The 23,469-nt window shown below is 40.0% G+C and overlaps 2 protein-coding genes across 3 annotated transcripts in view; both read left to right on the plus strand.

Annotated features, from left to right (window-relative positions):
* TARS3 (threonyl-tRNA synthetase 3) overlaps positions 1-8,708 on the plus strand; it is a 71,030-nt gene extending 62,322 nt beyond the window's left edge. Inside the window, exons 16-19 of the mRNA XM_041753628.1 lie at positions 3,211-3,315; positions 5,443-5,515; positions 6,462-6,576; positions 7,898-8,708. Of these exons, the coding sequence (XP_041609562.1) occupies positions 3,211-3,315; positions 5,443-5,515; positions 6,462-6,576; positions 7,898-8,046 (442 nt within the window). The 3' untranslated portion in view covers positions 8,047-8,708. The remainder of the gene's footprint in view (positions 1-3,210; positions 3,316-5,442; positions 5,516-6,461; positions 6,577-7,897) is intronic.
* Positions 8,709-10,579: 1,871 nt separating this feature from the next.
* TM2D3 (TM2 domain containing 3) lies at positions 10,580-22,745 on the plus strand. Of its 2 annotated transcripts, XM_041753834.1 has the most exons (6): positions 10,586-10,707; positions 11,171-11,263; positions 13,158-13,315; positions 18,298-18,472; positions 20,471-20,546; positions 22,439-22,745. In XM_041753834.1, exons 1-6 carry the CDS (start codon positions 10,617-10,619, stop codon positions 22,602-22,604), a joined length of 759 nt encoding a protein of 252 aa, XP_041609768.1. In that variant the 5' UTR covers positions 10,586-10,616; the 3' UTR covers positions 22,605-22,745. The 2 variants fall into 2 exon arrangements, with proteins under 2 accessions (XP_041609769.1, XP_041609768.1); XM_041753835.1 differs by lacking the exon at positions 11,171-11,263 and having other exon boundaries at positions 10,580-10,707.
* Positions 22,746-23,469: the final 724 nt, after the last annotated feature.

A 23,469-nucleotide genomic window follows, 5' to 3' on the forward strand; every position in this document is an offset into this window, starting at 1 on the left:
CCCACTTCTCTTTCATTCCCTATACAAAAACAACATTATGTAACATTCAGGAATATACCATACTGGTTTAGTTTATAGAATGAATTATTTCTTTGTATATCTGTTCAGGCTGGACTCAGCTACCTACCCCCACCCCAGAGCTTTCTGTGGGATCTAGACAGGATTTGGCCTGCAGTCATGTTATAATGGCTCTTATTGGAAATGATTGGCAATGATGATATCCATCATTGTAATATTTGATGATATCCATCATGTAATATTTGAAGTGAATTTAATGAATTCTGTTTGAATGAATAAATAAATAAAATATTTTTTAAAATAGTTATAGCTGGGTAAACTATTTTTAAAAAATCCATTAAAGTAGTACTGATATGATACCACCTAGAGAAAACCCTAAAGACTCCACCAAAACACTACTAGAACTGAAAAATGAATTCAGTAAAGTCACAGGACACAATATCAGTGTACAGAAATCTGTTGCATTTCTATATGTCAATAATGAAGCAATGGAAAGAGAAGTTAAGAAAATCCCATTTATAGTTACACCAAAAATAATAAAATAGGAATAAACTTAATGAAGAAAATAAAAGACCTGTAGTCTGAAAACTGAAGCATTGATGAAAGAAATTGAAGGCAACACAAACAAATGGAAAGATATATCATGCTCATGGAATTAGAAGAACAGATATTGTTAAAATGCTTGTATTACCCAAGACAATCTGCACATTTAATGCAATCCCTGTCAAAATGCCATTTGCATTTTTCAGAGCTAGAGCAAACAATCCTAAAATCTGTATGGAACCACAAAAGACCCTGAATAGCCAAAGCAATCTTTAAAAAGAAAAATAAAGCTGGAGACATCACAATTCCAAATTTCAAGTTTTACTACAAAGCTGTAGTAATCAAAACAATCTGGTACTGGTATAAAAATAGGCACACAGATCAATGGAACAGAATAGAAAGCCCCAAAATATAAACCAACAACTACATGGTCAATTAATCTTTGACAAAGGAGGCAGATATATGCAAGGGAAAAAGACAATCTCTTTAACAAATGGTGTTGAGAAAGTTGAACAGCTGCATGCAAAAGAATGAAACTGGATCACTTTCTTACACTATACAGAAAAAAGAAAACCCTCCAAATGGTTTAAGGACCTAAATGTGAGACCTAAAACTATAAAAATCCTAGAAGAGAGCATAGGCAGTAGTTTTTCTGACATTGGCCATAACATTTTTCTAGATAGATCTCCCAAGGCAAGGCAAACAAAAGCAAAAATGAACTATTGGGACTACATCAAAATATAAAGCTTCTGCATAATGAAGGAAACTGTCAACAAAACTAAAAGACCACCTACTACTGAATGGGAGAAGTTATTTGCAAATGACATATCCGATAAAGGTTATTTTCCAAAATATATGAAGAACTTTTACACCTCAACACAAAAACACAAGTAATCCCATTAAAAAGGGGCCAAAGACATGAATAGACATTTCTTCAGAGAAGACATCTGGATGGCCAACAGATACATGAAAAGATGCTCAACATTACTGACCATCAGGGAAATGCAAATCAAACTCTCAATGAGCTATCACCTATACCTATTCAAAATGGCTAAATCAACAACATAAGAAACAACAGCATTGATGAGGATGTGGAGAAAAAGAAACACTCTTACACTGTTGGTGGGAATGCAAACTTCCAGCCACTGTGGAAGACAGTGCAGAGGTTCCTCAAAAAATTAAAAGCAGGACTACCCTATGATCCAGTAAGTGCAGTACTGGTATTTACCCAAAGAATACAAAAACCCTAATTCATAAGGGTATATGCACCCCTGTGTTTATTGCAGCATTCTTTACAATAACCAAACTATGAAAGCAGCACAATTGTACATCCCACTAGACAATGGACAAGGAACAATGATTACTTATATTTCTTTTTCTTCAACTGCCCCCTGGGCCCCTTGTCCATTGTCTGTGGGAATGGGGGGGGTGATTAACTTTTAAACACATATGTATAAATGTGTCTATATATAGTGTACATATATATAGTAAACAAATATATGTAAAATGGCATTCAACTTAACTAATTATGGCAGTGCAAATTTTTTAAAATTTCATTTTATATTTTATAAATAACAATCATCTCATGATTCATCTTTAGCATTTATGAGAAAATCAGAATTTATAATCTTTTTTTAAGATTTATTTATTGATGGGCAGCCTGGGTGGCTCAGAGGTTTAGTGTCACCTTCAGCCCTGGGCGTGATCCTGGAGACCCGGGATCGAGTCCCACATCGGGCTCTCTGCATGGAGTCTGCTTCTCCCTCTGCCTGTGTCTCCGCCTCTCTCTCTCTCTCTCTCTCTCATGAATAAATTTTTTTAAAAAAGATTTATTTAGTGGGACACCTGGGTCGCTCAGCAGTTGGGCATCTGCCTTTGGCTCAGGGTGTGGTCCTGCGTCTGAGGATAGAGTCCCGCATCGGGCTTCCTGTGAGGAGCCTGCTTCTCTCCCTCTATGTCTCTGCCTCTCTCTTTGTGTGTCTCATAAATAAATAAATAAAATGAAAAAAAAATAAAAGATTTTAAAATTTATTTTAGAGAGAGAGTGTGTGTGGTGGAGGTGGTGCAGCGGGAGAGGAAGAGAGAGATTTCAAGCAGCATCCCCCCTAAGCACAGAGCCTGACACAGGGTTCCATCCCAGGACCCTGAGATCATGAACTCAGCCAAAAACCAAGAGTCAGTCACTCAACCAACTGTGTCACCCAAGCTCCCTGAGAAAATGAGAATTTAGAAACAGAAATCCATTTTCCGTATTTCTTCAATGTCTTCAACAATTGTTCCAACATGGTACTGGTGGAGTAAGACATAGTTCAAAATAAAGTTAATTTAAAAAAATTACAATTTGCAAGATCGCCTGTCAACATTAGTAAACTGATCATAGCCAGTAGTTTAGAATAAAAGATAATCAGTAGACTTATAATAGAAATAGTGCTCTAATATTACCTTGCTTTTTCCTACATAATGTATTTCATTTCCATTTGGTTCATGTTATTATTTCTAATACATGGCACAGTTTATACTTAAAAATGATTTTTGAGGAATTCGTTGTTTTTCCTAGTTCAGGAAAATAACTTTTAAATAGAAGGTAAGAAGATAAAGTAATTATTGAATCTTAAGAGAATACATAAATGTGTAATTTTCATTTTTTAGTAAGGATGGAGACGATAAGAGGAACCCTGTGATCATTCATCGAGCCATTTTGGGGTCAGTGGAAAGAATGATAGCCATCCTTTCAGAAAACTATGGGGGGAAATGGTAAGTGATATGGAAAAGAAAAACTGTATGTCTGTTATTTTGAAATGTCATGTCTAACAAGAGAGGATCACTGTGAAAAAATTGGTGGCTCCTACCTTATAATAGCAAGTATCCAAACAGCAAGTAATCTATTCTTGTTGAAGCTGCCAGATCAGGAACCCAAAACAAAGAAGACAAAAGCAGTGTGACATAAAATTGTATCATTTGCCTTTTGGGGGAAAAAGGCAAGAACTGAAGAGTTATCTTTTCACCTATTTCAAGCCCTTTAAAGATCTAGTTGTGTCTGGTGACCCTGAGAGTACCATTCCACCACTTGCTGTATGGCCACCCTTCCTTCAACCCGTGTTGTTCACCTAATGGGGGTGCCCAATCAGCGTTGGGAGAAAAATACGTAAACCTGCTTCACACATGGCTTTGAACAGTGCTTTGGCACAAACCTAATGAGGACAGCGACAATAGCCTAGTGCTACTTAGGGAAGAAGTATAGAAGAGAAATGCCATCAAGTACAGGAATTTGAGTACATCTCCTAGTCCTCTTCCCCTGAAAGGAAAAATGGCCAAACCTATGGAGTTTCAGTGATTCCTGGGTCCTATTACTGCTTTGGCCACAAGGTCAGAGACCTAGAAGTAATTAGGTTGGAAAACAGATAATAAGTGAATTTGCAGGAGAGAAATGTGAATAATTACTCAGAATGGGCCATGAGGGTGGTGTCGCCCACCCAAAACCCTTAGTGTGGGGGTGTTTTTAAATATTCAAACTCAGGAGGACCCGTTCTGTGGTTCCCATCAGCTTCACTCTTTCCGTAGTGACTGTTCAGTGGTTCATGAACAAAGGAGCCACCCAGGGATATGGGCTCAACAACACAGACCTCCCTGAGTTCCATCTGGCTGTGCCTCTTCCAAGGCCTCAATCTGCCATCAATAGTGATCAATCCTGGTCCCTCATGAAGAACCAAAATCCTGGGGAAGAGTCAGCTTCTTGGGTCCTTTTCATCATACAAGGGCCATGACTTGTCCTTGCTGGAAAAGAGGTCAACTCTAGAATCTGCTTAGCTCTTCTTTTCTCCCATGTCTCTGTCTACAGCACCATATATATACTTACTGAGTCTGGACACTCAGAAACACAATAAGGCTTCTGACCATGGAAATAATTTTTTTAGCAAAAGAAGTAAGGCACTGAGCTGACATTGTGGGATCCACTAATACTACTGTGTCCCCAGAAGCAACTGGCCTTACTGGCAGTCAGGGCACCAGCTGGCAGATGATACATTTTGTGATGGTGTGTCCTATGCCATATGAAAGTGCTGCAGACCAGCAACCACTGGTCTGTGACATCTTTGTCTCCCATCTCATTTTGAAGAAATTGATCACACCAGTTCACATGCACTTGTGTGCATGTGTAGGTTTCATTCTGTAAAATTTTATCACCTGTGTACCCACCACCAGTCAAGACATAGGACAGTTATGTTGCTTATGAGGATTCCTCGTGCTGCCATTTTATTGTCACATACCTCCTACCCCATCTCCATCATCATCCTTGGACAGGCACTCACCTGTTCTCCCATCTTCATAATTTCATCATTTCAAGAATGTAACATACATGGAATCACACAGTATGCAGCTATGTGGGATTGGCTTTAATCCCTCAATGGAATTCCCTTGATATCCATCCAACTGGTTTCAAGTCTCAGTAGTTGGTTCTCTTTTATCGCTGTTGGTGTTCCATGGTGTGGATGCACCAGTTTGATCTTCCATTGAAGGACATTCAGAGTGTTTCCAGCTGCTATGAAAATTAGCAGGAAGGTTTCTGGGTGAACATGTTTTCATTTCTCTGGGTTAAATGCCTGGAGTTCAATTACCCAGTGGTATTGATAAGTGATGTCTAGCCCTTCCACCCAGCAGCTGACTTGTTCTTGCCTTCTTTTCCCCATAATCCCCAGCTTCCTCTTTTGTCTACTCTGTTGCTTTTTAGCTCTTAATATGATTTGGTTTACATCAACACCACCCTGTCGAATCTGATCTCTTGTGAAGTCTTACTTTAAACCAAATATTTGGTTATTTTTTAGATCACATAATAAAGTGATCATCATTAGATTTTGAAAATATGTATTTTTACATATTTTTCAGGCCTTTCTGGCTGTCTCCTCGTCAGGTAATGGTCATCCCTGTGGGGCCAACTTGTGAAAAATATGCACTTCAGGTAAAAAAGAGACAAGAAAGTACATAATAATCTTGACATGTAGTCTGTGAAGATTTTGACTCGGAATGTTATTTGTGCCTTAAAATATTGCATCACTAATACATTACTTTAGCAGCCTGCATTTTCAGTAATTGAGAGTAACATCCGAATAATGTCTGTGTATTTGGATCAGAACTATTTTGCTTCTTAATGTTTTTGAGAAATTGGGATTTTTTAAATAAGATTTTATGTATTCATGAGAGACACAGAGAGAGCCAGAGACACAGGCAGAGGAGAAGCAGGCTCCATGCAGGGAGCCCAATGTGGGACTCGATCCCGGAACTCCAAGATCATGCCCTGAGCCAAAGGCATGCTCAACCGCTGAGCCACCCAGATGTCCCCAGAAATCTGTATTTTCAAATATCTCATATTTAAGTTATTTTTTCCCACATGGCTCTGTTAAGGAAGAATATTTGTCTATTGCAGTGTAACAGATACCTCCAAGACTTAGCAGCCTGAGACAACAAACATTTATTATGTCATGGTTTCTGTGACTCAGAATCTGGGAGCAGTGGCGAGGTGATTCTGGCTCAGGGCCCCTAAGAGGCTCTAGTTGTGCTGCTGGCCTCTCAGGACTACCTCCTTGGGGATCACTCACATTACGGTTGGAGGCCCCAGTTGTGCACCATGTGGGATTTTTCAGGGGTTCCTTGAATATCCTTCCAATATGGCAACTGGTGTCCCCAGAGGGAGTGATGTTAAAGACATAGAAGCTATAGTCTTTTAGCTTAATCTCGGAAGTGATGCGCCATCACTTCTGCCCTGCTCTGTAGTCACACAGAGCCACTGGTACAGTGGGAAGGAAATGACACAAGCTGTGAATACAAAAGGCAAGGACCCTGTGGGTCATCTCAGAGGCTGGCTCCCATAAATACTGTGATTGTAAAAGTGTCTCATTTTCTTGTAGGTATCCAGTGCATTTTTTGAAGAAGGATTCATGGCTGATGTTGACTTAGATCACAGCTGTACACTAAATAAGAAAATACGAAATGCGCAGCTGGCTCAGTATAATTTTATTTTGGGTAACTTAAGTTTGTATTTTCTCAAATGCTTGTTTTCTTCCACTTTAATTCCAAAAACCAAAATGGTATAACTGTATGAATATACTGTAAACTACATGAGTATGATATAACTATGTGAATGGTAAAACTACATGAATATGGTATAATTATGTGATTATGTGACAATTTGTTTGTTACCTGTACACAAAGAACAGTCCATGGTGTTCCTGGTTAATTGTTCATAAATACTCTTTGTTATTTGCTGGAAGAAGAGTTATAAAATCTCACATGAATCCTGTGGTATAGTATCACTAGCAGTAGTTAATATCTTAAACCAACAATGAAAAAATGTGAAAATGATTTTCTCAGAATTATGCTCTTTATATTTCAGCCACGTGACAGGTCTCAAATATTCTCCCTTGCTTTTCTGATTTATTATAAATCTTTGGGATTAAGCTAATAAGTTGGAAAGATTCCAAATTTAAAATGATCAAAAGAAAATTTAAGTGAAAAAGTGTCCTTAAGGGATATAAGTACTTAGATGCAGCATCTAAAATTTTGACTTTAAAATGATTCGGAAATCAAGAGAAACTGATACTGGATGCTTCCAGGCATGATATTATTATCTCCAGTAAGTTGAGTGATTCTGTAGAAGGTAAAATAAATATGTATAGGATTGTAGTATCAGCAATTTGTCATTGAAAGCATTTACGTAGTAGATATTGTGATGTTTTAATCAGGCTCCTTCTGGTGACAGAACTCTCGCATTAACTTAGACAAAGATGGAATTTATTGGAAGGGTAATGGAGAATTTCATGACACGGAATGTGGAATTAAATAGTAAAATCATTGGGAGAGCAACTGGAACAAACTGCTTAACTCTTATCCAGACTGTTTCTCCTAATTTCTGGGCCCTACTTTGCTCTGGTTCTTTGCTCTTCTTGAATATCTACTTTATTCCTTTTACTTGGTGACCAGTTTCTTCCTTCTACATGGCAAGAAACAAGTCTGCAGATTGCTGCATCATCCCACGGGAAGGGGCGCTAGAGAGAAACATTTTACCTACATTCCAGAAAATTCTGGTTGTCTGGCAGGGGAAGGGTCTTTAAGATCTCCCTGCTCCAATTTGTACTCCAAGACCATAGTATGTGTTCTTGCAAGTGGACAATAAGGAGGGGGGATCTAATCCTTTTCTCAAGAAACTTACTATCAGAGGATGACTTCATGGTCATTAGATTAATACTGAAGAAGAACTCAATAAGACTTGTATCATATGACTGTCGACTTAATATTTAACACATCATTTATTTAAAATATGTTTAATACCCTTTCTTTTCTGCAGTGGTTGGAGAAAAGGAAAAGACAAATAATGCTGTAAATGTTCGAACAAGAGACAACAAAATTCATGGAGAGATTTCTGTAACATCTGCCATTCATAAGTTGAAGAATCTCAAGAAATCACGTATACTAAATGCTGAGGAGGACTTCTGAAGTTTTCCTTGTACTTGGCTTCTATGTAACCTTGTTTTGACTCCTAAAAACGCATTTTTCTTAATTATCACTATTATTCTAAGAACTTTTGACTCACTGATGGGTACAGTGAGAAAGGAGACAATGGATAAGTAGTTAATATAAAAAGTTTAGCTCATTAATGTATCCAGGAACAATGCGAGGATGAGCTTGGGAAATTTTTAATTTCCCAAATGCCTTGAGAGATTTACGTGGGAAAATGTTATTTATTGAAAGAGGGAAATACTAGGATATGAAAATTAGGAGAGGTTATTGCTGAGATTGTTGGTTTCAAAAGATAGGCTCCAAATAAAAACCTGCAAAGCTTTTTTTAAATATAAGGGAAAATCTTATTTTCTAGGACAGTACCTCTCAGGTATTTTTATGGTTGTTTTACTGAAGTTCACACTGAAAGAAACTTTATCTCAAAAATTGGAATCATCACTTAATTTGTTTTACCCAACAACCACTGAAGCAGTAGCTAGTACTAAATATTGGATTACTGATAAAAGACTCAGAACCTCAAATTCAGTGTTGTGGAATATACTGTTTGTTTGCAGTGTAGGTTAAGAGTTTGTGTTTGATGCTTCTAATTGCCAACTGAGTCTTGCTCATTTGTAGAAAAAATAAATTCCTAAATAAAATACAGCGTGCAGTGTTTCCAGTATTTCAGCTATGGGGTTTATAACAGAGTAGGTTGCTCCGCTAGAGTTAAACTACTTTTTTCATGAGATGACATTCTCCTGAATGTCAACTCTGTTAACCTTAGAAATAAAACTTTCCATTATTTTACCAGCAAAAATGGATTCATTCGGGAATAGCAGATAATTATAATTTGAGACATGTAAGCTACCACAAAACCATAGACAATCTGAAGCACAAAGGAGAGAGGGCTGCTCTTTATAAAGGGCGCAAGTGGGTAGTTGGGAAGGGCTGTAATAAACCAAATGTCCACTGGAGTAAGCTGGGAGTTGAAGTGTAGTGGCTTTTCATTGGCTGGGTTGAGACAATTTCTCATTGGTTGGACTGTTGCTGGGCAAAAAGAAAAATCTTTCTTCCTCTTGCTGGGGTAGTAAAGCATAGGCTCTTCCTTTTGGAAATGCAAGGTGCCTGCAGTACAAGTCTATATAGTTCTTCAGAAGCGGTAGGGCATGAGAGCTCCCCCTTCTGGCCTCCTGGCTCCATCTTTTTTTTTTTTTTCCCCCGGGGCTCCGTCTTAAATGAAGTTTCCTTTATTCAGTTTTGCAATTCAAATGGATTTCTGATTTTAACTGAGAGTTATACCTCACTGCTCAGAGCTGATTTGAAAGAGCTTTATGCCAGTAGAGAATTTAGCTACCAATCAAGAAGTATTTATTGTGTGTTTATTTGGCTAGGTGTTCTGGAATTCAAAATAAATTTAAGACATGCTCTCTCAACATCTATTATTTTAGCATCCTGAACAGTTAGTAAACAAAACTGTACTATAGATCAGACCTGTATAGTCCTCAAAGGTGCAAATTTTGTGATACAATTTTTAAGGTAATATTTATTGAGGTCTTACTGTGTGCCAGACACCATTCAGTATATTCTTTTCATTCATCAAAACTGCAAGTGAAGGAGTTGGGGAGTCAGAAGGCCCCCAAAAGAGTCTTGTGGCAAGTGGGTGGGAAGGGGGAACGCAAGTCAACAACACAGGACAAAGTATGCTCTGACAAAAACAGATGCAGAGGCCTGGGGTGCAGCTCCCCTCTGCAAGACTGGCCTTCTCCAGGGAAGGGCCCATGCTTTACACCCCGCCTTTCACATCCCGAGGTTCTTGTCTCAGAACTTCTGGACCTGAATACTTGCCAGGTACACTTACTGTCCTCTCTCTCCGTCTCAGAGGAACGAACTTTCAGGAAGTAATGCATGTCTTTAAGGGGTTGGCTAGTGGTGAAACCCACAGCTGGCCACAGAGAGATGCTAGCTGGGCACTGATCAGGTCAGCAACGCAGGGAAGGTCCTGCCTACCACAGCTTGGGGGGGTGGGGGAGGTCACTTCCCTTACCGGGTGTGTGCCACGGTTTCATCTGTAAATAAATACCTTTTCAGTATGCAACCAAGTACATAATCAACACCTTCGCAGAGTACCGAGCACATGGCAGTTTTTAACCTCTGAACATATATACCGAGCCATACATACAGATGATGGCCACCTTCCCCAATCTGCCCGCCTCTGACTGCAGCCTCTGCAAGTGTGAATTTCAGCCCCAGGTGACCGTTCCCAGGCGCTAGTCATGGAGACAGAAGTGATGCGCTTCGTCGAACGGCCGCGGGGCACACTTGGGAACCGAACCACCACCACCGCAGCCGCAAGGAGCCGGGCGAGCGCGACGCCGTAGAACCCACGCGGAGCCGCCTGCGCCTGCGCCCTCGGGCTCCCCGGGGACGCGCCCGCCCCCGCCCCCGCCCCCGCCCCCGCCCCTGCGGCGTGCGCCGGCGCCCCGCCCCATCCTAGCCCCGCCCCATCCTAGCCCCGCCCCTCTGCCTAGCCCCGCCTCACGGCCCGGAAGTGCGCGCGCGCCGGCGACATGGCGGCCGCGGCGGTTCCGTTGCGGACCTTGCGCTGCCTTTGCCGCGTGCTGCTGTTCCTCTCCCAGTTCTACATCTTGTCCGGCGGGGGTGAGTTAAAGGCCGGGGTCCACGCGGGGCCGGGCGGAGCGGCAGCGAGGCCCCCGGGAGCGGCGGGAGGCGTCCGCGCCAGGCCGGCGGGCGCAGGGCGGAGGCTGAGTGCCGGGCGGCGGGTCGCTGCAGCGGGTCTGGGGAGTCCCGGCCCTCGGCTCCGCGGCGGCCCCTCCTCCCAGGGGTCCCGGAGCCTCCCAGCTCGGCCGAGGAGCCCTCGGGCGGGGGACCGAGGGCTCGGCTCTCGGCGTGGGAGACGGACCTGGAGCCCGGTACCACGCCTGGTTCCCTCGTTGCCTGTCGACCGAAATCGGTGTCGACCCCATTAGCGGGTCTTTGATTTTTCTGGACAATCAAGCTGTAAGGTTTTCATGAACAGCTATTGGTCTGGGGTGAGCCTTGTGTCTTAACCACACAAAGCTAGGTTTTCATATCCCAGGATAACATGTTTCTCTAATTGTAGGATCCTTAAATTTAGAGCAGTCGCAGCCGCTCGCTCAGTCAATAAAGGATCCGGGCCCAACACGTACTTTCACAGTAGTTCCCAGGGCAGCAGGTACTAGACATTTTTTATTCTAGTAAATGTGGAAATTTATATCTAGTGGTTGCTTTCTTTTTTTTTTTTTTTTAGATAAAATAACTTTCCTTTTTTTTTGAAATTTTTATTTTAGGTTATGTGAACTAAAGACGGATGTTTTCTGTAGACTGTCTTGATATTGCAGTACCGTTTGAGATTCTGATCTCATCTCTTTTTCCACTTGCACATTCCTCATTTCCACCTCATTCATCGAGATCACTTTCAACCAGTGCTTCTTTCCCTTCAGAAAATTTCTTTTTCTTCATAAGCCCCATTCCTGATATTGGACCTGAAAGGCTCCTCCCAAGGCTGTGTGAAATGGATCACAGAGGGATTAAGACCTGGAGTCTAGGTCTGGTTGAGCTCCTGGGAGCTTGAGCAAACTATTCACCCCTTCAGCATCACTTTCCTCACATGAAAGTGGTGAAGCTGGTCTGGCCTTCTAAAGTCAGTTGGGCTGTGTGATTTCTAAAGGTTCAACTTCAACCACAACAGTGATCGGAATAAAAGAAAAGAAAAATGGTATTTTATAGAATTGCCCACATAATCCAGTGGCTTAAAGTAAGACCAGTTTATTATTTATTTTTTAAGATTTTATTTATTTATTCATGAGAGACGGAGGCAGAGACACAGGCAGAGGGAGAAGCAGGCTCCCTGTGGGGAGCCCAGTGCAGGACTCCATCCCAGGATTCCAGGATCACTTCCTGAGCCAAAGGCAGATGCTCAACCACTGAGCCACCCAGGTGCCCCAGGACCAGTTTTAAATGAGTCTTAAAGTGTTTTGCTAAACAGAACCTTTGTGTCTATAGTTCATCCTTGTAGAGTTCCATTATTTCAAAGAATTGAAACTGGCAGAGGTGTTTTATGGGTTGTTACTTGGATGTAAAGACTACTACAAAACAGGAGCATACTTCAGTTTAAAACACAAATTATAGAGAAAGCACAAGAATTTTCTATTCTTTGGATTTTTTGGTAAAGCTTTATTTACTTATTTATTTGAGAGAGAGAGGGAGAGGGAGAAGCAGGCTCCCCGCTGAGCAGGGAGCCTGAGGTGAGGCTGTATCCCAGAACCCTGAGATCATGACCTGAGCTGAAGGCAGCCGCTTAACTGACTGAGCCACCAGTTAGTGGCTTTTGGATGTTTTTGAAAGCCTCACAACCTCCCCCAGAATAAGTGGAATTAATCCTGTCAGTGGATAAAAATATATGGTACTCCTGGCAAGGTTGGCGGGGAAAAGAATTGCAACCCATATGAACGTAGAGAACTATGTTGAACTTTGGTAGTGTAAAACTGTAAATGTTACTAGGGAATTGTGGCTTATTGAGGTACCAGTGTGGAATAATGACAACATTTTCTAAAGTTGGTACCCTGTTGTACTGATTGATAGCCTGGGTAGACGGCCAGGGTCCTAATTTCCAAATCAGTGAGTGCAGATGAAAAGAATATCAGATTAGAAACAGATTTGAGTCTTGGTTCTAGTTTTGTCCCTCCCTCTGTGATCATGAACAAACCCTACCACCTCTATGCCTGAATTTTTCATCTTGTTTCAGAGTAGATTTTTTTTGAAGCCCCAACTTAGCCTAGCTTTGTGTGTACATTGTATGTACATAAGTACCTTTGAATTTTATGCTCATTTTGTGGGGAATGATTAAATGCTTTATACCACGCTTTTGAACTCTTGGGCCAGGTCACACAGCTTGGTGGCAGAACCTTGCTTTAATTGCAGGTGTCTCTGACTCCCACTCTGTCATTTTCCACTCCAGTGTAGTATTTCATCGCTAGCCATCATGCCCCTTAGCCTCAGGAAATTGTTTTCTTCTGCGATGCTGATCAATATTATATGAGAGTAAGCTTCTCTCTTACTTTTCACAGAAAGTACTGATATTCCACCTTATGTGATGAAGTGTCCAAGTAATGGTTTGTGTAGCCGACTTCCTGCAGACTGTGTAGAATGTAAGACAAATTTCTCCTGTGTCTATGGGAAGCCCGTCACCTTTGACTGCACCGTCAAACCTTCTGTTACCTGTGTTGTAAGTACTGCCACTTACATATTTCAGGTGAACTCACTGTAAACCTCAAGCTCTAAGTACAGTTTAGACTTGAAAGTGGGGGAAATCATGAAAGAAGGTGCTCTGCTTCTACAAGTAATATTTTAGGAACAAAGACAACCTGGATCAGAAAACCGAAACTTTTCATATGCAAGTGAAATTTGGTCACAGGGGCTCAGATGACAGTTTCCTGACAAATTAAATTGGAGCAATGATCAGACTCCTTACAGGAAGTCAGAAATAGAAGAGGCTCAAGTGTACTGTTGCCTATTAGACATGACCATGTTACAAACATCACACATATATTCTCTCTCCTGATATTTTGACAGATGGGAAGGGGCCTAGAAAGGCTTACATAGTTGGTATTCAATAGAGTGCTCTATGGATACCTGGTTCCAAGCTACTTGAATCCAGCTGCTGTTAGAATCACTTCTGGACAGGGCATCTGGGTGGCTCAGTGGTTGAACATCTGCTTTCTGCTCAGGCTGTGATCTCAGGGTCCTGGAATCAAGTCCCGCATCAGACTTCCCACAAGGAGCCTGCTTCTCCCTCTGCCTATGTCTCTGCCTTTCTCTCTGTGTCTCTCTCATGATTAAATAAATACAATCTTTAAAAAAAAAAAAAAAAAATATCACTCCTGTAGACAGCCCCAGACCTTCTGAATGTGAATAGGTCAGGGAGACTCAGGTACTTGAATTTTTTAACAACTGGACCAGGTAAATGATTGCACACTCCCTTGTTTGGGGCTGCTATCTGGGTGAGGTGAAGAGTAGAAATGAATAATGAGGTAGTGTTCTACTCTTGGCCCTGCCATAACTAGCTTTCTGACTGACTTATTGATCTGTTTCTTGTTAAATGAGGGAAATGAGCACATGGACCCAGAACACCTTTTTTCTAAAGTGTTTTCATGGAACCCTGCTTTGGGAAAGTGGTCAAAGAGGAAAAAACAGATTCTCTACCATGTCCTCTCTTGCAGATCTCTTTTGACCCGATGGCCCTAGCATTTCTGTCACTTGAACAGGATACCTTCCCTCTCCGTCCTTTGGAACTTGGTTTGTAGAGGGCTAGATTAGAAAGTTTCTTCCACCCCTACATTCTTTCTGTAATTTTCCTTGTGAAGTCTAGTATCAGAGAGGGAGCGAAAGGGAAGTAAGAGTTTGTTCTGTCAGTATCTGAATTTAGTTTTCATAAACTTAAGTATTGCCATTTTAAAAATTGTATCAGCACACTGGAAAATCCAGTGTAAGTGCCAGATAGTCTTCATGACTGCCCTTGAGTTATTAGTCTTTGTTGCTGAATCTTAAATACTTTATTGTCCCTAATTACCTAAGGGTGAAATGTATTTATTTGAAGGCTTTTAAAAATTTTCTCCCTACCTGAAACTAATGTAACTGTGTGTCAATTATACTCCAAGAAAAAGTTTTAAAAAAATGTTATTTCATGGGCCTGATAGGAGGTATTTATTTAAAAAGGGGAAAACTGACATCCAGTTTCTGAACCCCTGTGTCATGGTTCCTGGTGCTGTCCTCACCCCCTGGCTGAGATGTGTCTTGGGTGGGATTTTTTTCTCTCCTTCTCCTCCAGGAGCTTTCATATTGCCTGCCTCCTCTTTTGGCCAGTAACCGTAAGTCCTGAAACCGTAAGTCCTGAACAAGTTGCCCTGTTCTCAGGTGCAGGACCTGAAGTCTGGCCTGAGAGAGCCTGATGGTCTGTTTCTCAAAGTGGAGAGCAGTGAATACATGAACTGGCTGCTGAGAGACATGGTTCTAAGATTGCTGTCACCAGGCGAGCCAGGGCAAGTCATGGGTATTTTCCTTATTTGTTTTATGAAGATCTGTAGGGTCCCTTCTAGGTAAAAAAAAAGTTACCATTTCAGGAAGGAATAATCCATGACCATCACATGCAGGCACACAGATGCTTGTTTATCTCTCATTTGCGTGTGTGTGCACACACAGATGCCTCCCTGCTCCCTCTTATTTTGAACTTAATGGCAAAAAATGAACTCTTTTATCCTCCAGACATGCTGAGCAGGGATTCACCGGCTAAGGGACTCTCACCTGGATTCCTTTATAGAAATAAATGTAAAAATCCTGTAACACCTGTTATATCAGATAGTTCCTATTCCAGTTACAATGGTAACTGTCAAGCCACTGGACGTCTGCTGAAATGTGCTCGTCAGAAATGTTTTTGCATTACTTGGAGAAGCTGTCAGACTGCTAGTGTATCTGAAGCAGGTATAATTTCTTTCAATGGGTTATGGGTTCTTAAGTAATGACAACTTTCACAGAGGGAAAGCGGATAGATCTTTTTACTATGGATAAGCTTTTGAAGGGGTCCGTACTTCTCCAGAGAGAAGATGGATTCAGTCAGTGCTGGGAATGCCTGGGTCGCTCTGGGTAAAAAAGTGGAATCCCTCACTTGTCCACAATAAACCCAGAGAGATCAGGGATTTAATGTGATACAATGAAGCCTTGAGGTAGTAGAGAAAGCTTGATTGTTTTTGCTATAATCTCAAAGTAGGAAGTATTTTTCTACATAAGAAATGAAATTTAGAGGGCAGCGCGGGTGGCTCAGTGGTTTAGCGCCTGCCTTCGGCCCAGGGCGTGACCCTGGAGTCCCAGGATCGAGTCCCACATCAGGCTTCCTGGATGGAGCCTGCTTCTCCCTCTGCCTGTGTCTCTGCCTCTTTCTCTGTGTCTCTCCTGAGTAAATAAATAAAAAATAAAAAAAAAAACCATAACTTTAAAAAAGAAAAAGAAATGAAATTTAGAAGCCATAAAAGAATTGATATCTTTGGCAGCCCCGGTGGCGCAGCGGTTTAGCGCCGCCTGCAGCCCAGGGTGTGATCCTGGAGACCCGATCGAGTCCCACATCGGGTTTCCTGCATGAAGCCTGGAGCCTGCTTCACCCTCTGCCTGTGTCTCTGCCTCTCTGTCTCTCTCTGTGTGTCTCTATGAATAAATAAAATCTTAAAAAAAAAAAAAAGAATTGCTATCTTTGACTACTAAAAATATCCCAAAAAAGCATAAAGGCAAAAAATCAATGGCAAACTAGGAAAAAGTATTTCTAACACCTGTGACAAATAATGCACTAATGTCTGTAGTATGTAAAGATTTCCTAAAAGCAATAAGAAAAAGATGACAGTGCTATAGAAAAAATAGTATGAGGACTTAAGTAGATGATGGTTCATAGGAAAGGAAATACAAATGGGCTTTCAACATATGAGAAAATGTTGAATTTTTCTCATAATTAAATACAAACGATGTATTTTTAAACCTTTCAGGTTGGTAAAGAAATAAAAAAGCTTGTTGTGACACTCTGAGTTCGTGAGGACATAAGGGACACTCCTGTCTTGTTAGTGGGTGGGCAGATTGGTCAGCCTTTTGTAGGCAGTTGTCACATATGTGAAACTTACAGATGTATATATCTTTTGATCCAGCAGTTGCAAATCTAGCAATTTATCTTACAGATGCTGTACATAGATGCAAATAAATACACCTGTGGATATTCTTAGCTTCATTGTTCACCTGGACAGAAGATTTAAAATAAGCTTAATGTCCAAGAGAAAACTGTTTATGATCCACTATGAAATGAAATAAAAAGCAGCTATTAGAAAGAAGTAGGCAGCTCTTTGAGATACTTACTGATAGCTACAGAATTCAATGAAAAATACCAGTGGGAAAGTTAAGTTTAAAAAAAAAAAAAAAAAGGTTATATATCTGACATAAACGTCCTCACGCATAGAATAGATTCCCTGGAAGGCCAGAGGCTAAGCAGGGCTTGCTGTCAGGGAGGCAGTGGCTGCTGAGGGCCAGACCTGGAGCGGTTTCCCCTTCCCTTCTGTCACACCTAGGAATCTACCACATTCACAGCTTACCTCGTTTTAAAAAACATTTGGTAACTGTGCATTATCAGTGTATTGCCAGAAATATGCAGATGTTTCAAACAATTTTGCCTAAATAGTACCTTAGCCAGTTTGGATGCTATTCATAAATGCAGTTTTGCATTGATCAAAAAAACTAGTAAATTATTACTTCCAAAGGAGATTGACCATTTAAAAATGATTTTGAAAAATATGTATTACAGTATAATGTCAAGTGGGGAAAAAAGGATACAAATAGCTTTCAGTATAATTGCACTTACATCTATATTATAGGAATTAAAAATTAAAGATTAAAAGTAGTTCTCTTGGGAGAGGTTACAGGTTTTTTACTGTAATTTCCAAAGGTGCAGCACACAAAGTGATGTGCTGGTCTTACAAGCAGAAAACAAAATGATGATTTTTTAATTGAAGTGAAAAAAATCTACAGCCTTAAAAGCTTAGTGCCAACCAGAATACTTGCTGAGTCTCTACCTGTGGTTCTTTCAAAGGGGAGAGTGATTGTCTGGGCCACCCGTTAGTTGATTATACTAAGTGGAGGTGTGAGTAGCCTGGAGGTCTTAGAGATATTTGGGAAGATTTGAGACTTAGCAGCCAGTCAGTGTGTTGTACTTGTAGGAGCATCAAATAGGGGTTGGGGAACATGGGTCCTGCACATAACTAGCAGCTCAGCAGACCTTGAACAGATGTACTCATATGTCTTTCCAGCTCCCTGTGACTCTGTGGTTTGATAAAATAAATTTTCCTTTTTTTTTTTTTTTTGGTATTACAAAAATACCTATGCTCATTATGAAAAAGTTAGCCAAGTGAAAGTGGCAAAATATGTCCTGGAATAACCTTTGTTATTTTGATGTAAATTTATGTAGATTTTTTCCTTAGGCATATATTTTGGGGTATATATTTTTATGATTATGGGATCATACCACATACATTTATTTTGCATACATATTGGTTTGGTACCTATATTTCTGCCACTTTCTGCTAGTTTTATTCACCAGTCTTTTAGAAGCTTTGTGCTTTGTATTTTTATTGATGTATTAATGAACTATTATGATTGATTCATTCTATGTCCTTTGGCATGCAGGATCAAGACTTCAAATCCCAAAAGAACTTCATCATCAACATGACTTGCAGGTTTTGCTGGCAGCTTCCAGAAACTGATTATGAGTGTTCCAATTCTACCAGCTGCATGACAGTGTCTTGTCCCCGGCAGCGTTACACTGCCAATTGCACAGTGCGGGACCACATTCATTGCTTGGGTAAGTTGGAGTTCAAGGAAATTCGTGAGCAAAATACTTTCCTTTAAGCTTACATTATGGAACTTTAATAAGCAATTTGAGAATTAAATTTAAATTGTTAATATTTTTATTTGAGAGAGAGAGAGAGAGATCGTGCATGAGCAGGGAAAGGCAGAGGGGGAAGGGAGAGAGAATCTGAAGTAGACTCCACATGGAGCCCATTGTGGGGCTAAATCCCAGGACCCTGAGATCATGACCTGAATCAAAACCAAGTCAGACACTTAACTGACTGAACCACCCAGGCACCCTAAATTTAAATTGTTTAATCAGAAACATTTATTAGCACTTTTTAGTTACACCAAACCTCATTAATAAACTCAGTGGTGACAGATGGTAGCTACGCTTGTGGCCAGCATATAACATATGGTTGTTGAGTTACTGTCTTGTATATCTGAAGCTAATATAACATTGTGTGCCACCTAAAAAATAAAGAAAACTCAGTGAACTAAAAAAAATCGAGAAAATTTGCAGTTCTCTTATCTTTTAAGATGTAATATTTCATAAAACAAGGAAAAATGTATAAGATATAAAGCATAAAGTATAGTAATAACATTTCACCCAATTACCAAGTAAAACAATCTAATGCCATCAGAACTACCTGAGTGCTTTTTCTGTACCTGGTTGCCCTACTTTCTCTGGAGAGGTAACTGCCTTTATTAATTTTCTTATCTCACTTGTTTTCTTTGCATTATATATAGTTCTATCAAATGTAAGTAATAAAACATAGTATGATATATCATTTAGTAATGCATATTTTAGACTTAATAGTCTATTTATGGTCTTGTACTTTTATTTTTTCCTCTCAACATTATGGCTCTGAGATGATCCATGTGTCTTATTTTTTTACTTCTGTATAATAAGCCATCGTAGGATTTTATCATAGTTTATCCATTTTATGGATTTTGATTATATATAGTTTTTTGTTCTCACAGATGGTGCTGCTATTAAAGTTTCTGTACCCGTCTCCTGGTTGCACATTTGCAGGCGTGTGTCTAGCATGTATTAGTATACTCTTCTAGCATGTATTATTTTCCAAAATGGCTCTAACAATTTACATTCCCACCATTGGTACATAAATATTCTGGATTCACACGCTCTCCAATTCTTATTATTCATAAATGTCTTTAAGGATTTCCAGAAATTCTTTTATATTTGGGATCATAACCTTTTGGTGTCCCTAAAATCTAAAATCTCATATTTTAACTACTCCCCTCCCGCCACATTTTTGGGGTATCTTTTGGATAGAACTTGAATTTTTTTTTTAACAAGTCTTTCATAGCCTTTTGGAAGTTTGGCCTTTCACACAAATAGATTAAGTAGGAATTGGTTTTGGTGTATGGTTTGAAGTTGATTCAGGTTTATGTTTTTTTCCCACATGGATACCATTTGTCTTTGGGCTCTTCTGGGGCAACCCGTGTGTGCCCTGTGTCCCACAGGAAGTGTTTCTATGTGGGCGCAGCTCTCTTTTTTCCCTGTTGATTGATTTATCTGTTTTTTTTTTTTTTTAAGATTTTATTTATTTATTCATGAAAGACAGAGAGAGAGGCAGAGACACAGGCAGAGAGAGAAGCAGGCTCCATGCAGGGAGCCCGATGTGGGACTCGATCCCGGGACTCCAGGATCACGCCCTGAGCCGAAGGCAGGTGCTAAACCACTGAGCCACCCAGGTGTCCTGACTTATCTGTTTGATAAACAAGACCACACTGCCATATTTGCTCTAAACTTTGCCTGAACCTTGATAGCTTCACATACTTTAAGACTGTAACCCTTACTTAACTGATTTAAGCATTAAATGTATGCTTATAGATGGTAAGGACTTTATTTTTACCATTCACTGCACCAAACTTTAATTATCGTAGGGAGAGTTGACTTTTAGATTTTAAATTACAAAGCCACTAGTATCTGTGTAAGAATATTTATATCCATGTTTCTATGTAGAATGTTTTCCCTTTTTTTAAGGTAACCGTACTTTTCCAAAAATGCTGTACTGCAACTGGACTGGAGGTTATAAGTGGTCTACTGCTCTGGCTCTGAGGTAAGCTTGACTACTGATAAGTTAGGATGCCATTTGAATTTTATTGGGATCAGTGGAATCTTCCATACATTGAGCTTAGCTAAGTTCCTCCTCCTTTTGAATTCTTTCACATGTGTTAGGTAGGCCCTAGAAAACATAGCTGTAAGGAATTATTTAGATGATCAGACAAGTATTTAGTGGAAATTCATGGCAGGATGTTTGCTTTTCTCCCTGGGATGTCTGCACATTCTAGAGATGCCTTACTGAGCCATGATTATAGATCATTAGAATCAGTCAGAGTTTCCCATCCTGAGTGTAAGTGTAAAGTGCTGTATACTATTTAAAATAGGTAGATTTATGATTTGTAGTTTTTTTTTTTAGTTGTTTTCTCCTTTATTATAAAAACTAATACTCAATACTAAAAACTGGAAAAATTGAAATAAAACATTAAAGATCACCTCCAATTCCACCATCCAGAAATAATTGTGGACTTACAATTTTAACATAAAAATGTGCTTGAATTTGTTAAACTTTTCAACAGTTTGAGGGAAAAACTTTAATTTTTGTCATCATCCCCCACCAAGAGGGAAGGACAGGTGAGATGCTGGTTAAACAGTTCTAATTAAAAAGTTGGGGCATCTACAGTGGAAGGTTTAGGCTAGAGCCTGAGACCCTGTGGCCTGCAATGTAAGGTGGGCAGGGTTTCTCCCCTTCATCACTGTTGACATTCAGGCCAAATAATTCTTTGTTGTGGGACCAGTAGGGTATGCACAGTAGAGTGGTTAGCAGTGCCTATGGACAAGATGCCAGTAGCACTCTAAGGTGTGATAATCAAGAATGTCTTCAGGTACTGCCAAGTTGCCCGATGTGCACCACTGCTTAGGGTTTGGGCTGGGGAGAGCCAGAGCCTGCCTGGCAGAAAGGCACAACTGGAGAATAAAAGAATAGTCCAAGATAGAAAATTCAGTATAACAAAAATGAGATTTGATAACTGGCCAACGTCTTTGTCAGCAGTGGTTCAAATTAGAATGAACAACGAACTTTTTTTTTTTTTTTAATAACCTCTTTATTTTGGAATAACTTGAAACTTACAGAAAAGCTACAAAGATCATTCCTGTATACGTGCCACCCACTTTCCCCTAGATTGTTAGCATCTGGAGTTAACATACTACATCCAACAGCTTGACTTTTAAAAAGAATAGTATTCATTTCGAAGTGCAACACAGTTTTTTTCAGAATATTCACTTCACAGTTGGCTTCACAGTACTCCAGCATGGGGAGGTGGGAATACAGACAAAACGGGGCCGACCACATAATATTTGGAGCTGAAAGGGTACTCTTCTCTTCACTCTTTTATTTGTTTTGAAATTTTCCATAATAATAAGCTTAAAAGAAGTACAATGAGAGGTGATCTGTTAGATATTGTTAGATCTTAGAATTTGAAAGAACCTCAAAAGTCATTTATTCTTAACACTCCATTTTTGGGGACGAGTGTGACAGGAGTTCAGATGATTTGATCTGGGACAACCAAGTGTTGGTGGGCTGCCTCCCAACCCTACCTCCTGACTCCGTGTTTGTGTGCTTTTTGTTGGACTGGCTCCCTGCTTTTTTCTCCTGCATGTGCCATTTTGAAGACTGCAGGCAACAAGGTGGATTACTTTAAAAGAGGAACATTAGATTTCAGCACAGCTGAAAAATTGTGCATTTACTTTTGATATTTAAACAGTCTTCTTGCCCATGATTATGTGGTGTCATGGATTTGTGAAATAGTCATTTGTGTCCTTGTGAAGCTTTGTGATCCTTTTGAGGCCCTTTCACCCTACTTGACTTAATACCAGTGTCGAGCCACATCTGGCTGCAGCTTGGGGGTGGCTGATGGCCTCCCCCATCCCATAATCTGTTTGTTCTTGCAGCATCACTCTCGGTGGGTTTGGGGCTGACCGTTTCTACCTGGGCCAGTGGCGGGAAGGCCTCGGCAAGCTCTTCAGCTTTGGTGGCCTGGGGATATGGACACTGATAGATGTCTTGCTGATTGGTGTTGGCTACGTGGGACCAGCAGATGGCTCTTTGTACATTTAGCTGTGGTTACATGCTTCAGAGAGGAGCTCTCTGCCTATAGGAATTGATGTGCTGTGAGTAATGTATTTGTATGTTTTTAATGTACAGCATCTGTACTTTGCCTGCCTTGATGAAGGTAAAATAAAAAAACACTGAACTATGTTTATCTGGAATTTGTCTTTATTTGCCTGAAATCAATTTTTTTTCTGTGAAAAAATTTAAGCTTTTACTCAACATCACTTCTTGGCCTTTTGGCTAAGATCAAGTGTAAAAAATGTGAATTTCCTTAAACTAGAACAAATGCTCCAGGATTGAAAATCTGCTTAATTCCTATGACTTTAGTTTTAGATTAAGTCAGTATGTCACTTGGATCTCCAGTCTTGAAAAGCTTTTCAGTCATGACTGCAGAAAGTGGAATGTGTTTTCATTCTTTAGCTAGATAAAAGTTATCTACCTAAACTTCATCTGCAAGTTTTGCAGTGTACTATCTATGTAGGCTGGGCTTTATTTATGACCTGCTGGAAGCAAACTGCAGAACTTTTATAAGTAGTTGCTGTGGTTCGAATTTTGTTAGTAACATATTTGCAAAAGTACTGAAAAATTAATAAAATTACAAGTTACTTTAAATAGGTTGATCTGTTTTCTGTATTAAGATGGAATCTTTAGTAATCATAACAACTGTTGGTGTAAAATGTTTATTTTTCAGAGCCTTACTCCATTTCAACAGATATGTTCATAATTGGCTGATTCATTGACACACAGTGGAACTCTTAAACAGTGTTACAATGTGATAAATATTTTTGAGTCTTTATAAATCTATTGTAGGCCCTTTAGTGGAAAGAAAAGTTATTTCAAGTGCATTTTATTTATGGTTTTCTTTGAAACA

The sequence above is a fragment of the Vulpes lagopus genome, chromosome 4, assembly GCF_018345385.1.
Source record: "Vulpes lagopus strain Blue_001 chromosome 4, ASM1834538v1, whole genome shotgun sequence".
NCBI classification, from domain to species: Eukaryota; Metazoa; Chordata; class Mammalia; order Carnivora; family Canidae; genus Vulpes; species Vulpes lagopus.